The sequence below is a fragment of the Quercus lobata genome, chromosome 7, assembly GCF_001633185.2.
Source record: "Quercus lobata isolate SW786 chromosome 7, ValleyOak3.0 Primary Assembly, whole genome shotgun sequence".
NCBI lineage: Eukaryota > Viridiplantae > Streptophyta > Magnoliopsida > Fagales > Fagaceae > Quercus > Quercus lobata.
In genome coordinates this window covers 5,285,072-5,301,109 of record NC_044910.1, presented here as the reverse complement: position 1 = coordinate 5,301,109, position 16,038 = coordinate 5,285,072, and the positions used below count along the sequence as shown (strand labels likewise).

Below are 16,038 nucleotides of genomic sequence, written 5' to 3'. Positions count from 1 at the left end.
ATAAAAAGAGTGTTTCGTGGCATAGTTCTCTTCTATGTGCTTTTTCTCGATGGCCAAGTCTTATTCAACTGGGAAAAGCCCATCAGCAATGTCCTTGATGCTATTGCTTGTGATGCTGATGGCTAGCCTAGTCATAACAGGTCTCTCTCTCTCTCTCTCTTTCTCTCTCTCTCTTATGTTATACATTATGCTCCAAAATCAAAACTAATCAAATAAAACCTCTATATGATCAATTTATAAGTTCTTATAAATAGTACATATTCCATATATCCTGAGAAGGATTTTGATTCTACACATTCAACTCTTTAACATCATGCTTATATTCTTGCACATCATATGTAAAACTACCAGTTACCACCGCACTTGTTGGGCGAGTCAACACCTCTCGAAGCCCTAAGGCCAATTTGAATGGAGGGGGAGGGCTTGGGTTTGAGCTTGGGGTAGCAAGAGAAAAGTTATCTTAGGAGTTCGAGTACTTTTTTTGGGATGGCCATAGGCCTTACACCAATAAGACCTTTATTTACTCTCCTTGGATACATCATGCATGCACAACCTCAAATCAATCATTTTTCAATTACCCTTCCATCCATATATATCGCATTTTCTTTATATAAATAAACTTAAAATTTCAAAACTATATGAATATCCAGGGAGTTCTTGAATGTAGATTTATTAAATATTTGGCAAGAATATATGGTTAGTACATAATTTGACATGTTGTTCTATCTAAATCAGCTGGCCAGATAGGTGTTTGCTACGGAACGGTTGGCAACAACTTACCATCCTCAGGAGAAGTTATAGATATGTACAAACAATACAACATCGGAAGGATGCGACTCTATAACCAAAACCAAGATGCTCTCCAAGCCCTTAGAGGCACCAAAATTGAGCTAATGCTTGGTGTCCCCGATGAAGAGCTTCAAAGCATTGCTTCAAGTCAAGATTACACAAACACATGGATCCAAAACAATGTGCAAAACTATGGAGATGTCACATTCAAATACATTGCAGTTGGCAATGAAATAAAGCCTGACGGTCCATATGCACAATTTCTTTTCCCTGCTATGCAAAACATTCGAACTGCAATATATAATGCTGGCCTTGGATATAAGAATATTAAAGTCTCCACTCCCATTTATCAACCTGCCCTTGCACAGTCCTACCCTCCATCAAAAGGCTCCTTCACGTCTGAATACCGATCACTTCTTGATCCTATCATTGGCTTCTTAGTGAAGCATAAGTACCCATTACTCGTTAACATGTATCCATACTTCAGTTACATTGGCGACACTCAAAACATTCGTCTTGAGTATGCTCTTTTTACTTCTCCATCAGTCGTAGTGCAAGATGACGAACTTGGATACCAAAATATTTTTGATGCCATTTTGGATGCCTTTTACTCAGCATTAGAGAAGGCCAATGGAGGGTCTTTGAAGATCGTTGTGTCTGAGACTGGCTGGCCCACTGAAGGACAGGCAACAAGTTTTGAATATGCAAAGACTTACAACTCAAATTTGATTAGGCATGTGAAGACAGGGACTCCAAAGAGGCCTAACGAGCCTATAGAAACTTACATTTTCGCCATGTTTAATGAGAATCAGAAGACTCCTCCTGGTATTGAGAACAATTGGGGGCTCTTTTATCCGGACAAACAGCCTAAATACCAAATTGAGTTTAATTAGAATGAGCAAGTCTAGCTAGTGCACTTATAAATAAGGAAAGCTTTTTTGTGTATTATCACTATAAATAAGACTTGTAGTCCCTTTGCATGGCAGGGAACCAAGTTTATTGTATTTGTATCTATCCAAGATGTGAAAATAGTCTTAATAAAGTGTTGTTCTTGTCACAATATGATCATCTCTTTTGCATGTTTGCATATTTGGTACAATACCACATTCATTTTGTATTCAAAATTATAAATGAATCGGGAGTTCTGACACCATCATAGTTTTACATATTAGGACCGAGGCCTTTGTTTCTTAATTTGTTTTAAAAATTCCATGGCGTCATGCATGGTCTATCAACTCAAATCCATTACTGAAAACTTTTAAATGGCCATAGAGAATCAGGGTGCTTCTATTCCATGGTAGAAAATCATGTTTGAGAGAAATTTCCCATGATTTGTTCATAAGAACACATTTCTTTAAAATGAAGGATAAGTGGAGATGTAAAGACATTTCAAAATAGGTTCTTCCAAACAAGCTACCATTCATTCCAAGTGTATACCAAGGAACTCTTTGCTAAGCTTAGAATTTAAAAAAAAAAACACCACCAAGAATATAGCAATAACAAGGGTGGAAAAAGGTATTTATCAACTTATGTACCTCAAAGATTAAATGGCTTTAACTAGAAACGAGATGTGGCAAATTCTGAAACCCTGTCACAATTTGTTTTTCAATAAGAGATTTTGAAGGGTTGACAAAAGCATATATGATTACAACAATAAATTTTCTCAAAAACTTGATGTGCATAGTGCGGAAGCTACAAAAAACAAAATACGTCTACTTCAAGAAAAATAACCTCGAATCTCAGAAGGATCTTTGAATTCACAAGGAGAAAGGGTATGGATCATCCACTAGAAAATAGAGAAACAAAATTCTTAATTTTTATTAAACTAAATCTGAATATTTTTAAATAAAAATAAAAAAAGACTTGAAGACCTATTTAACAGCTCTCTAAAACTTGACAAATAAGAAAACATATTCTAAAACTTATCATAATTAATACCCTATTGATGAAACAATTCACTAAACTCACAATTCTAACCAATTTTTATATTATATTACATATGATTTAGATCAAAAAATGGTAAGCACGAGCAGGTATAAAGAAATTCCTTTAAATAACTTTCTAATTTTTTCAGAAATAATTATTTCTATAATCTAATCTTTTATTTTATTATTTATTTTATTAATAAATTTAAGTAATAAATAATAATTATTATAAAGAATAAATAATTAAAATAAATATATAAATAAGTATAAGGGTCTCTTCTCATAACAAGACTCTAATTTGACTTTAAAAACATTAAATGCATCTAAAATCAAGAAAATAATAATCTAAACCTAGCTAAATTTAAAAAATACATAAAAATACCAAAAATAATAAATTACAAAAATTAAATTATATATTTTGTTCAAAACTTCGCAAAGGCAACAGAATAGGATGATATAAAAGCTTTATTGTTATTCATATTGTCCCAACTCCTAACACCTTTATTGTTATTTGTTTAAGGATAAAATTTTGCTACAAACTTAGTTGTGGTCAATAGTTACAACTTCTACTAAAAAAATTAACATGTCTACATATTTTAAAAATACAGTCGTTAGATTGCATGTTATTTATGCATATACATCAAATTTTGTGTCAATCGGTAATATTAGACTACAAAAACTTGATATTTAAACATTTGATTGATAATATAGCTATTGATCTTTGATCTTCTAGAAATTTTGCAAGTATGGAAGATAGAAGAAGAAAATATGATTTAATGATAAATTTGTAAAAATTCACATTTAATAAAAAGACATCGGGTGAAATTATAGCTTTTCACTACAACTAAATTTATAGCCAAATTTTATCATTTGTTTAAATCCTTGAGTGTCACTGCACAACAAGTGAAAGTTTCTACTATTTGAAAAAAATGGTATGATAGTTTTCGCTATGGCACAAGTATACATATCAGAGCTGCTATTATCGCATGACAAGACCAAATGTTGTTACCCAAGTCAACAAACATGTGCACATGATGACCTCGTAGATAGATCATTGTAATAAATAAATAAATAACATTCTCACAACGCAATGTAGAGAAGCCTATAACATTCAAAAGAACAACCAGTTAGACCAAGTGATGCACTTGGTTTAACTTAATTTTCATGGAGTGCTAGACGGGTTAAATTGTGGAGGCATAACCACTAAGCAATCCATTTCCATGGAGTGCTTGACTACCTACAGTCACTCAAAAATCTCAATCTCAAGCACAAGCATCTCTCTCTATAAAAAGAGTATTTGGCAACATAGTTTCTTTCATTCCAAGCTATTAGTCTTCGTTTCTCTTCTATGTTTTTCTCAATGGCCAAGACTTATTCAACTGGGAAAAGCCCTTCAGCAATTTCCTTAATGTTACTGTTTGTGATGCTGATGGCTAGCCTAGACATAACAGCTCTCTCTCTCTCTCTCATTTTATGAGTTCTAATACTCCGTACGTATTCCATGTAACCTAAGAATGCTTGAACAATTACAATAACTGTAGATACATAAAAAAAACTTCACAATTTTTGAAGTTGGTAGGTTGTGATTGGTGTACAAGAAAATTAATGTCACCGGTAATTCTATATGAAAGTGATATTATACTAATCGTAACCAGCCACCTCAAATGTTGCTAAAGAAATTGTCAAATTTGTTATGTAAGTAGCATTGTTGGAACAATTAACATGTAGGACATAAGCTCGCCTTAGAAAACCAAAAGACTAGTTACATGTACTCTCTATACTTGTCTATTGTATGCCAAATATTACCTTAGTTATAAAAATTATTTATTATCCAATTCTATAATCATGTTTTCTGTTTGTTTTAAAAGCATAATAAAACTATAATTTTGAGTATTTTACAAACTTAAAAAGAAAATATCTTTTAACCTTCTTAATATTTGTTTAGCATGATAATGACAGATATATGGGTAATTTCATATGTCTCTTTGGTAAAATTGATCTAATAGAAAGCTATAGGTATGAATGATAGTTTTACACTATGTTTGGAATGGAGGAAGACAGAGGGAGAGGAGATGAGAGTAGAGTAGAAAGTGTTTGGAATATACTATTTAATACATTCTAGTCATCTTCCATTCCCCTCTCCATCTATCAAAACATAGGATTAAACACTAAGAGTATGTGTAAATTTAACTTTGTGTATATAATGAAGTAAATTCTAACTAGCTTCATGACAGATAACTTCTATTAGAGTTTGTATTTCTCTAAACCCATAATTGGACTTTAAGCTGATGCTCTCTAAATAGTACACACCCACCTTTTTGTGTCAAATCTCAAATTCATCATTTGTCAATCACCATTCCATCCATATACATCACATTTTCTTTGTATAAATAAACTTTAAATTTCAATACCATATGAATCAGACAAACTATAACTGTAGATTTATTAAATACTTTGTGATCATGTGATGGGAATATGGATAAAATTTGACATGTTGTTCTATCAGAATCAGCTGCCAAGATAGGTGTTTGCTATGGAATGCGTGGCAACAACTTACCATCCCCAAGAGAAGTTATAAATATGTATAAACAATATAACATCGGAAGGATGAGACTCTATGACCCAAACCTAGATGCTCTCCAAGCCCTTAGAGGCACCAATATTGAGCTCATGCTTAATATCCTTAATAAAGAGCTTAAAAGAATTGCTTCAAGCCAGGACTACGCAAACACATGGTTCTGAAACAATGTGCAAAACTATGGAGATGTCACATTCAGATATATTGCAGTTGGCAATGAAATAAAGCCTCACGGTCCATTTGCACAATATCTTTTCCCTGCCATGCAAAACATTCGAACTGCAGTTTATAAGCTAGCCTTGGAAAAAAGATTCAAGTCTCCACTCCCATTAATCAAGCTGCCTTTGCAGAGTCCTACCCTCCATCAAAAGGCTCCTTCACATCTGAATACTGATCACTTCTTGATCCTATCATTAGCTTCTTAGTGAAGTATAAGTACCCATTACTCGTTAACATGTATCCATATCTTAGTTACATTGGCAATACTCAATATATTCATCTTGAGTATGCTTTTTTTACTTCTCCATCAGCTGAAGTGCATGATGGTGAACTTGGTTACCAAAACATTTTTGATGCTATTTTGGATGCCTTTTACTCAGCATTAGAGAAGGCCAATGGGAGCTCTTTGAAGATCGTTGTGTCCGAGACTGGTTGGCCCTCTGAAGGAGGGCAGGCAACAACTTTTGAATATACAGGCCTTTACAACAAAAACTTGATTAGGCATGTGAAGGAAGGGACTCCAAAGAGGCCTGACGGGCCTCTAGAAACTTACATCGTTTCCATGTTTAATGAGAATAAGCGGACTCCTGCTTACCAAAAAAATTGGGGGCTCTTTTATCCGAACAAAATGCCTAAATACCAATTTAAGTTTTAACAAGAATAGCAAATCTAGCTAGTGCACTTTGGAATAAGGACAGATTTTTATGTTTATTATCACTATAAGTAAGACTTACCTGAAGGCCCTTTACATGGCAGGGCATCAAGTTTATGTATCTATCCAAGATGCTAAAATAGTCTTAATAAAGTATTGTTCTAATCGCAATATGATAATCTCTTTTAGATGTTTGCATATTTGGTACAATACCACATTCATTTTGTATTCAAAAGTATACATGAATCAGAGTTGACACCAACATAGTTTTACATATTAAGACCAAGGCCTTTGTTTCTTAATCTGTTTGAATAATTCTATGGCATGCTGCTTAGTCTGTCAACTCAAATCCATTGCAGTAAACTTTAAAATGGCCACAGAGAAATCAGGGTGCTTCTTGTCCATGGTAGAAAATCGTGTCTGGGAGAATTCCCATGATTTTTCATAAGAACACATTTCTTTAATGATAAATAAGTGGAGATGTAAAGACTTTCCAAAATAAGTTCTTCCAAACAAGCAACCATTCATTGCAAATATATACCAAGGAACTCTTTAGAAAACTTAAGAGTTAAAAAGAACTCCACCAAGAAAATAGCAATATTAAGGGAAAACAATATAGCAACAACAACAACAACAACAACAAAAAAGAGAGAGAGATTAAATGGCTTCTACCAGAAACGACAAATTCTGAAAGCCTGTCAAAGTTCTTTCTTCAATAAGAGATTTGAAGGGTTGACAAAAGCGTAATTACAACAATAAATTTCTTCACAAGCTTCACATAATCTTAACTTGAAGTTTCTTTAGCGTCTTTTTAGAACCAGTGAATGAACCAGCAAAATTCCACCAAAAATAAGGACCTGCTATCACTGATTCAAACTTAGGCGTATTGTGCTATGTCCACTAAATTGAATATCTTCGGGAGACCCCATTGACTGAATTTATTGCTTTATATTGAGGAGAAAAGCTGATGCATATTAAGGTCACTAATTGCTATTCATGCTTAAAGATATCTGCTGAGGAACACCTCTCTTTCTGATGGTACTAATGGGTTCACTATCAAAAGAAGACCAAAAGGATAGCCCATCTTTAAAAGTGTGATCAAAGCAACTGTCCAGGTATCCCATCCGTTGCTTTGGTGTGCTTAAAGACCTTGTTTTTGCCTTGACAGATTCTGTTGCACTCAGGTAAGTAGGAAAAATAGGAGAATTTGGCATCAAACTGTTATTACCAGCTGAATTCTGTTTTGCATGACAGAAAGATCTCCGTGGGAATGACCATTGTGAATCCAGTCCAAGAGAATCTAGCTTTTGTTCATTTCTTGGTTTAAGTTGTGTTCTTCCATGCCTTTCACCCAGAATGAGCACTGTAGGATTAAAAGTATCTAGTCCTTCCCTATTCCAAGCCTCTTTTTCCATCCATTGTTCTAGCTGGCAGCTATTTCTTCCAAATTCCTTGTTGTCATCCGATTCTTCCAGCATATGAGTATTTCTCCTCTCCTGAGAAACACAATTTGTTGCAAAACGCAGATATCAACAGAAGAAATTTAATGCCTCTTTCTTTTCTAGTTTTCAGTGAAACAGGATAAAAGAAATGTGGAAGCAAGCAACATTTAGGAATGAAATGCTTTTCTCTATTTCTAGTCATAACAGATTGAATTACCCTGTGTGAAAATGAATATTTCTTCATGCGCTCTCTTTTGATAATGGCCTCTTGCTTTCTTAACCATATGGCTTCCATGTCTTCCTTTGAAAGTATGCTGTGATCCCAGTTTCTTTCACTGCTGCCTTCAAGCTGTTGATAACAAAATCTTGAGTGAATCTAATAAGAAAACATCTACACATAGTTGATTTACTGCCTCATTAAATAATGACATTTTCACAGAAACTTCAAGGTAAAGACATTCATACACGTTAATTCTTAAACATGCAACTGATTGGAGATCTTTGTCAAAGTCATTTCTCTATACAGATGGTACCACCTACTTCTAGGAGTTTTTTTTTTTTTTTTTTTTTGGGGGGAAAAAAAAAAAAAAAAAATCTCTCTAAAGGTTGAAACTTGAAAGGCACTACGAACACGGAAAAAATATTGCTTTGTGATCCACTGAGTTCTTTCATAAACAATAACATAAAAGGGCCACTAGACTCTTGGTTCTTCAGAGCTCATTCTTCTTAAAAGGGTTTTTTTTTTTTTTTTTTTTAACATTCTTAAAAGTTTCTTTGAGAACACTTCAAAGGCATTCATCAAAATTGAAATATCTCACTACCTTTAAGTCCTCTTCCAATTCCTTTTTTTCCCTGATAGACTGTTTCTTATCACAATCTTTACAGGTTTCATCTGGAGTAGGAATACTCCTTTCCTGGACCTCTGCCTGTCTTTTTGCATTGGGTGGCAAGCACTTTGATGTGACTGCTTGGCGTCTCACAGCACGTCCACGTGCTATGGCTTGAAGTCTTACTAATCCTTTCAATGCTCTGAATGCTTTCCTTGCCTGTTCCGCTCCCATTTGGAATTCAAATTAGGCACAAGAGGCAAACATTTTTCTTTTTCCATTTTTTTTATGTACAAAGTCAACACATGTGAAATCCTGCTTTCAAGTTCAGCTATCAGAAATTCAACTAATTGACATTAATACTAGGGGCCCATACTGTTTTGAACATTAACATCTATAGAGAAATTAGCCTGCCTTATCAGAATTTAGATAAAAAATTTGAAATTTCAGGAATATATAAGAATTTTGGATGCGTAATTCTTTTTTTAAAATCAATTTGGCTAATATTTAGGATGACAAGAAAAACTAAAATGAGTGTCCTTTGTAATATGTGACGGAAAAAAAACACTGTTTCTTACGGTTTGTGATTCTCTAAATCCTCAAATTGTTATTGCTGTTGACATCCCCATGCATTGTAAAAGCCTCTCATTATCTTTAAGGAGCATGTGAACAGCTTGAAATATTTGGAGGTCTTTATAGCGGAGTGACTACCAATTGACACTAGATTTTCCCAAGCTATTTGCTCAAAATATCAGTTAAAGTGATTTAAAGAAAAGGGCAGTTATCAACTGATTTGTAAAAAAGTAAACAAGACCGATTTGAAGGAAAAAGAAATACACTAATAGACATTTAAGCTCTACTGAGATTGAAAACCTTTGCACTTGAGTACCAGAAACCATTCTAGAAGCCTAAACAAACAAAAATTACTTGTGGAGAAAGATAAAGCAAATGTTTAAAGGAGCTCACAAGATGTGCACGGTAAGCACTTTGAATTTTAATGGCAGCCAAGTTTCTATCTTGCTGTATGAAATGCTGGCAAGATTGAGATGTGCTTGTAAGTCGGACAACCTCAGCTGCAGCATGGGCAGCAGCCACTGCAGCCTCAGCTGCAGCTGCTGTTGCTATGGCAACAGTCAAAGCATGCTTTCTCTGCTCTTCTGTTGCTTCAATTAGTGTTCTCTGTGGTGCTGTGAGTGCAGGGTACTGCTTATATTTTACCTTTTCTAAAAGCCATCTCCGCTTCTTTGATTTCTGAAAATGTAAGGAATAGAAAGATTAGCAAAGAGGAGTACTAGAAATGACCATTTCAGACAATGAAAGGAGAAGGATGTAAATCAACTTTTTCTAGTTTCATCTTCACCTCAGAAGTAAAGAGCCTCCTCACCCAACCAAACCAGCACCTGTTCTTTTTAGCCATTGAAGATTTATATGATCATATTGACCAAATTCATCAACATCAGTCTATATTCTTCAAGTAGACCCTATATCTGAGAAGGAAAAACAAAAACAACCATACCACATTAAGTTCAATAGAAGTTTAACAAACCAAGGAAAAAAAAACTTCTAGATGATAAAGATGTTTAATCAATTTTCTAGAGAAAACACACTGGGAAACAAATAATTAACCCTGTTTATGATAGAATTTCAGTTCATCAAAACCATTTTGGCCTGACTGAATTCGGAAGTACAAACATTTAACAATTTCGATACCATAAATGTTTTTTTTTTCTCAGTTGATAATTATGAATGCAAATCTAAAACAATCACTTGCTCATATTCTAAAAAAGTATACTAGTACCTTCCCTTTTGCTTTATCAAGTAAAGAGAATCATTGATTCAACCAGAAAAAGATCACAAATGATAAGAAAGAAAGAAAAAATGCTAAAGCTTCAAAATCAAGAATTGACTCACTTTATACCTTGTTGATGACAAATCCCAAGTGGGATTTTCTCAAGCTTTTGGTCAGTGTTGCTTTTCAAGACCAAAGTGACTCAAGTAATACTATGGTTGAGGAAGTGAGAATGGAAGCAAGAACATTGTAGGAAAAGGGAAACCCATTATTACTCTATGGAGTTTAAAGTGAAGTATGAGGTCTTAGGTGTTCTTATTATGGGTTGTTTATGCAATGTAGGTACTTTGAGATGACTGATGAGGCTTGTCACTTAAGAGTTAGCGTCTTCAATTTCATGAGGGTCCCTTTTGCCTCCCTTTCGCGCTATACCAACTGTCACTTTCACAACTGCCCCTGACCACTTCAAACGTCAGTTTTTGTCAATTTACCTTTTTTAACCTCTGTATTTCCCACCCACCAACCATCTTAAAAAACACCTTATTATAAAAAACAAGTAAAATACACTGGATATTTATGAGGATTGGGCCGGCCAAGCCAAGACATTTCAAAACTGATAAATTTGGACCCTAAATCGTTATTATCTTTCTGCTCTTTGTCACGGTAATTAGGGACCAAATTGATCAATTTTAAAATGTCTTAGACCTAATTGTTATTAGTCCAAACCTCAAGAGTATTGACTATAATTTACCCTAAAAAAAAAGAAGAAATAAGGGCCTTAAAACATAGTTTAGAGTAAGAAAATTACTACCATGAGAGGCTTGTAGCTTATTTGGTTTGCACCTCTTAACCGAGACATCCAGGATTTTAATTCCTCTACTCCAACTATTGAATTATAAAATAAAATAAAATAAAGTAGGAAAATTGCTGAACGATTACCTATTTTTTTGGTCTGGATTTGGTGAATTTATGGTTTCAAATTACATTTTGCTAGATCAATTCACTATTAGGAATATATGTGTTGCATTTCTAAGTTTTGTTTAAAAGGTGAAAACATAGGATTTGTTCGATTAATCTGAGCTTGAGAAATGATTTGGGTGAATTTTCATGAGTTCGTACTACGTCTTGATAGGTCAAGTCATAATTAGAAAATATGTTAAATTTTTAAGGTCGGTTTTTTATGAGTTTCTATGAAGAAACCAATATCAGAGAAAAAGGACAGGAATTATGAAAATTGTTGTTTAAAAGGTGAGAAAAAACATGGGATTTGATCCGTTAATACAAGTGATTGTTTGTGGGAATGAAAGGTTCCTCTATTATTTGACAGGAGACAATCTACCTAAAGTTTTTATGAATTTCTTACCCAATAAATATATAGCTTCTTTCATGTGGAAAGTACAATTTCTTTGTGGACCAGTTTGTAGTGATTATTGATTAGCATAGCAATGACCTGCTCAAGGCTTCATTTAAAGTTTAGAACCTAAGAACATATTATGACACAGAGAAATGTACAAGTTATGGTTTTGCTCCTCTTTTCCTTGCTTTCCTTCCCCTTTTGTTATATAATTTTTGGCTAACCACTATGTTTAGAGTTTTTTGAGCACTTAATATGTAGTTTCATCATTCTACTCACACCAAGTAATTACAAGAACGAGTCCGTTGGGGATGGCCCCAAGAAGCTAGCTAAAGGTTTCAAACACATCCCTTCCTAATTTAGTCCATTTCCATGTTAATTCAAAAATAAAATTTAGGGTAAATTATATTTAAACTTTACCCTTGTGGTTCAAATTAGTGGGAAATGGGCAAAGATGTCAATGTGACTCATTATGCAAGCTATGAATTCAAGGTAGAGGGGTTGCATAATTAAAACCTATAATTTCAAAAGTTTCAAATTAAACCTAGAATTTTAAGACTGTTTCAAATTAAACCATATTGTTGTTGTTTTTTCCAAATAAAAATCTTGTATATTAAAATTTGTATTAATTTAATCCTCTAATAAATCCTTCAAATCAAACCTTAAAGCTTTAGAGTATAAATTGATATGAACTTTTTTTTTTAAGAGATAATTACAATATATTGCTAACCCCGCAGCTCAAACGCTTTTTCCTAATCCCCTAAGCACTTTGTGCATGGGAGGTGCCAGTTCAATTACAAGGCCTTTGGCAATTTGATATGAACTTGAAAGCTAAGGATTTGTTTTGAAACAACAAAACTATAAAGTTTAGGAACTATTTGGTAAGAGTATTTAAATATAGTTTTTTTGTTTTACAATCCATAAAATGGTGCCCGCACTTGAATTTATTGTTTGGCTAATATTTTCTACATATAGTTTTCAAAAAACTGTATCATATTTTCCTTATTTAAAACAGGATTTTGAAAACGGCTTAGGAGGTGCTTTCAGGATACAGAAAATGTTTTTAATGACGTAGTTGTAAATAAATTGAAAATAGTGAACCTCACATATTTGTCCAAACTCTTTTATCTCTTAAATTTAGGAGTTTATCTTTGTCACAAAAAGAATTCTTACACTTCAAATATGAAACTTATCATTAAAAAAAAAAAATGATGAGCTCTATTCTCTTATCATTATCCCCACACACACACACACACACACAAAATTGTAATCTACAGATTTTACATGTTACTTTTTGTAAATATATATATTTTTAAATCTCAAAAATAGAAATGGTCTTCCAAACAATTATTTTTGTTTTTAGTATTTTGAAAATTGTTCTTAAAAGTTGGAGCCAAACACGTAAAATATAAAAATTATTATCTGAAAACTAGTTTCAAGTTCAATTTTTTTAAAATTGTTTTTATAATGTTTTGAAAACAAAAACAAAAATCCTCCTACTGATCACGTCCTTAATTTTTAACAATTGCAAATTTCAACATTTAATTTAAAACTTTTGAAATTACTAAATTTAATTGAAACTACCCCTAAGATATATATTTAAAATGTAATTTACCCAAAAATTTATTTCACAATAGGATTAGAAGCATATTAAGTTGATAATAAATAGCTCAGACTCAACCTTAGTAAAACTTTGTTTATATTTGTCTAATGAAATCCAAATCAACCTTTTCTGTTCACAAACAAACTTGTGAACATGGAGCTTAGATTATTTTATGAAACGTAGATATACCGTTAGAGATTTTTGTGTCTAAGTTTATAGATTAGATTAGAAGATATACAATATCTATGAATTTAACTTAATGATATATATATATATATATATTAGATGAGTAATATAAATTATTTAGTTCATGGTTATATATGTTAGTTGTTAAAATTGATTAATTTTATTTATAGGTTCATAAATGAAAAAACTAATTTCACATCTAAACTATAACTTAAATTAATATAGCTATGAAATTTTAATCATGATATTTTCTTTGTATGAAAAGAACATAAGTTTGTGTGTCACTTGTTGGATGATCTGGAATTGCCGAAATAAACTGTTCTTTTGGATAGGATGTGTTTTTTGGAAGTGGCATGGATTTTGGAGGATATTAAGCTGATTTGTGAACAATTTGTTCGTATATCCTTTGTTTTTTTTTTTTTTTTTCTAAGATACACTTTACTTGTGTTGCTCTAGTTCTTGCTAGAGTTGCAAAAGAGAATGAGGAGACCATTTGGTTAGAAGAATGCTCATCTTTTCTTTTTCTTATTGTATAGCATGATATTGAATGATAAAGTCTACTATCATTTTTTCTAAAATTAAAAAATAAATAAATAACATTTTTTTTTTTTTTGTGAGTAGAGAAGAACATAAGCAAATGTGAACAGGTTCAATTAAAATATAATTGTAGAGATTAATGTCATATTGTTGAAAACACTAGGAAGTGTTACCAATTGAAATACAGGGCCCTTGAATACATTCATATAAAATTAATGTCATGGAAATCCTTACCCCTAATGTTGTGAACATTTTAGGAATTTGGCTTTAATTCCAGTGAGTTTGGGGAAATTTGTTATAGTATTGCTCTTAGAAACTGTTTGTTGCAAGACATTTCAAGGCACAAAGTTTCTTTAAAAATAGTCAAATTTAGCTATATGGTTGTTAAATTTTTAGGTAGATTAGATTAAACATATGACATTATTCAAAGCCAATGGCAAGATTGGTCCCCTTTTCTTTTATCATTAGCCATGTGAACTGGATTTGACTTGTCCAAGAGAATGGAACCTTAGCTCTTTGCCTTCACATTATGGCCCAGCACAGTGAGACCCATATTGGCTTTTTGCTAGTTAATGTTTTGAGACGGAAAGTTATAATGTTGAAATTCCTGTAATTAACATAAAACTCTTTTTTTATGGATGGGGATGGCTTGGAATTTGCTTAACAAATTTGGGCTGACATGAGTAGTCCCAACTGGAAGAGATTAAAGTGCCTTTTGAGCTGTTTAATGGCCCAAGTAAATGACCTCTTCTTCATTTTTTTCTTTATTAATTAATTTTTATTGAAAGACAATAATGGTAGACTACACAATGGGGTAGCCTTCCAAGCCCTACCTAACCTTGAGTTTTTTTTTTCTTGGGTGGCCGATCTCCGAGGCTCTTAAAACAACTGACTAATCTTTTGGTGAATATAGTCGTCTTATCCCACACACATCGGATAATAACGAACATAAAGTACTTAGGTTGGCGTAAAGTATTGGTTAAGAAACTTAAACTCAAGACCTCATTACCTTATTTATCAAATAAGGGGTATGTTTTATTGATCAAAAGAGCTACAGTGATGTAAAGAAAATTGGGGAAATTTTTCTTAACCTATTCAAAATACCATCATAATCAGTGATTTGTAAAGAGAAACTGATTGGTCCAGCTGATCAGAGCAAGAGAACTGGAAAGCAATCTTCTCAGTCATATAGTTATAAAGCCTGATTTAGAGATGAGATACCCAAGATTTAAACCCTTTTCTGATCTAATATCTACAATGATTTAAATCATGCAATTTTTCTAGTTATTAGTGTTGTATGTTTGTAAAATGTCAGTCATAAGATTCTGTAGTTATTGTTTTGTGCCTTTTTTTTTTTTTTAATTTTTTAATGATGTTACCTAACTTGCTGCATTGTTCAACTGGTTCAAAAACAACTAGCCCATAGCTTCCCCTTTTTTTAAAGAAAACAATTTTATCCTTTTAGCTGTGTTTCATATATATTACTAACTCATAAAAGTTAGAATCAACTTTGCTTGATTCCACATAAAGAAGCATTTTGTGAACAATGGGTCAATTTCTTTTCATCACTTGGATTTAAAATAAGTTGACCATCTAAGCATGAACAATATTAAAATCAAATTGCATATGCTTAGTTTGATTACACAAAACTAGAATAGCAACTTGTCATAACAAAGAGCCTCTTATGGATAACCAAAAGGGGAAAAGAAATATTTTCATAGTAATGTACCGTCACTGTCGTTATAATTACACACACATCCCCCCCATTTGCCAACATTAATGCATTGCTTAACTTGATTTTGATATTCATTAGAAAATTGCAGCGTTATTATGATGCTTTCCTCTGGAGTTTTAATCAAGTATTCCTTCTTTTATTAATCTTATCTAAGTATAGAGCGCGGCAGAGCCATAAGAGCTTTGATTCGAGAGGCCATGGTAGGTGCATTAAGATAATTTTACACAGAAACATTGATTACTGAAAGAAACAGAACCCAGGAAAAGTGCTTCTGGGAGTTTCTAGATATGGAAGGAGACCTGTTATGATGTGCCATGAAGCTGTTTTAACTTAAAAACATTTTCATCTACTGATTATCATAAGAGTTTGCCTAGGCAGAGATGAGCCTAGGAAAAAATTCTT

At 32.8% G+C, this 16,038-nt stretch overlaps 2 protein-coding genes and 1 pseudogene across 5 annotated transcripts; 2 read left to right on the top strand and 1 right to left on the bottom strand.

Moving 5' to 3' along the window:
- Positions 1-49: 49 nt before the first annotated feature.
- Positions 50-1,682, top strand: LOC115954064 (glucan endo-1,3-beta-glucosidase, basic isoform-like). The gene is made up of 2 exons (XM_031071919.1): positions 50-140; positions 736-1,682. Exons 1-2 carry the CDS (start codon positions 50-52, stop codon positions 1,680-1,682), a joined length of 1,038 nt encoding a protein of 345 aa, XP_030927779.1.
- Positions 1,683-4,074: 2,392 nt separating this feature from the next.
- Positions 4,075-6,166, top strand: LOC115951311 (annotated as a pseudogene).
- Positions 6,167-6,818: 652 nt separating this feature from the next.
- On the bottom strand, positions 6,819-10,546 carry LOC115953493 (protein IQ-DOMAIN 14-like). 4 transcript variants are annotated; one of them, XM_031071174.1, is made up of 6 exons: positions 10,344-10,546; positions 9,772-9,919; positions 9,399-9,683; positions 8,427-8,651; positions 7,823-7,954; positions 6,819-7,659 (listed from the first exon to the last, which is right to left on the bottom strand). In XM_031071174.1, exons 2-6 carry the CDS (start codon positions 9,847-9,849, stop codon positions 7,147-7,149), a joined length of 1,233 nt encoding a protein of 410 aa, XP_030927034.1. In that variant the 5' UTR covers positions 9,850-9,919; positions 10,344-10,546; the 3' UTR covers positions 6,819-7,146. The 4 variants fall into 4 exon arrangements, with proteins under 4 accessions (XP_030927034.1, XP_030927038.1, XP_030927036.1 ...); XM_031071178.1 differs by having other exon boundaries at positions 9,793-9,919; XM_031071176.1 differs by having other exon boundaries at positions 10,351-10,546.
- Between the last annotated feature and the right edge of the window lie 5,492 nt (positions 10,547-16,038).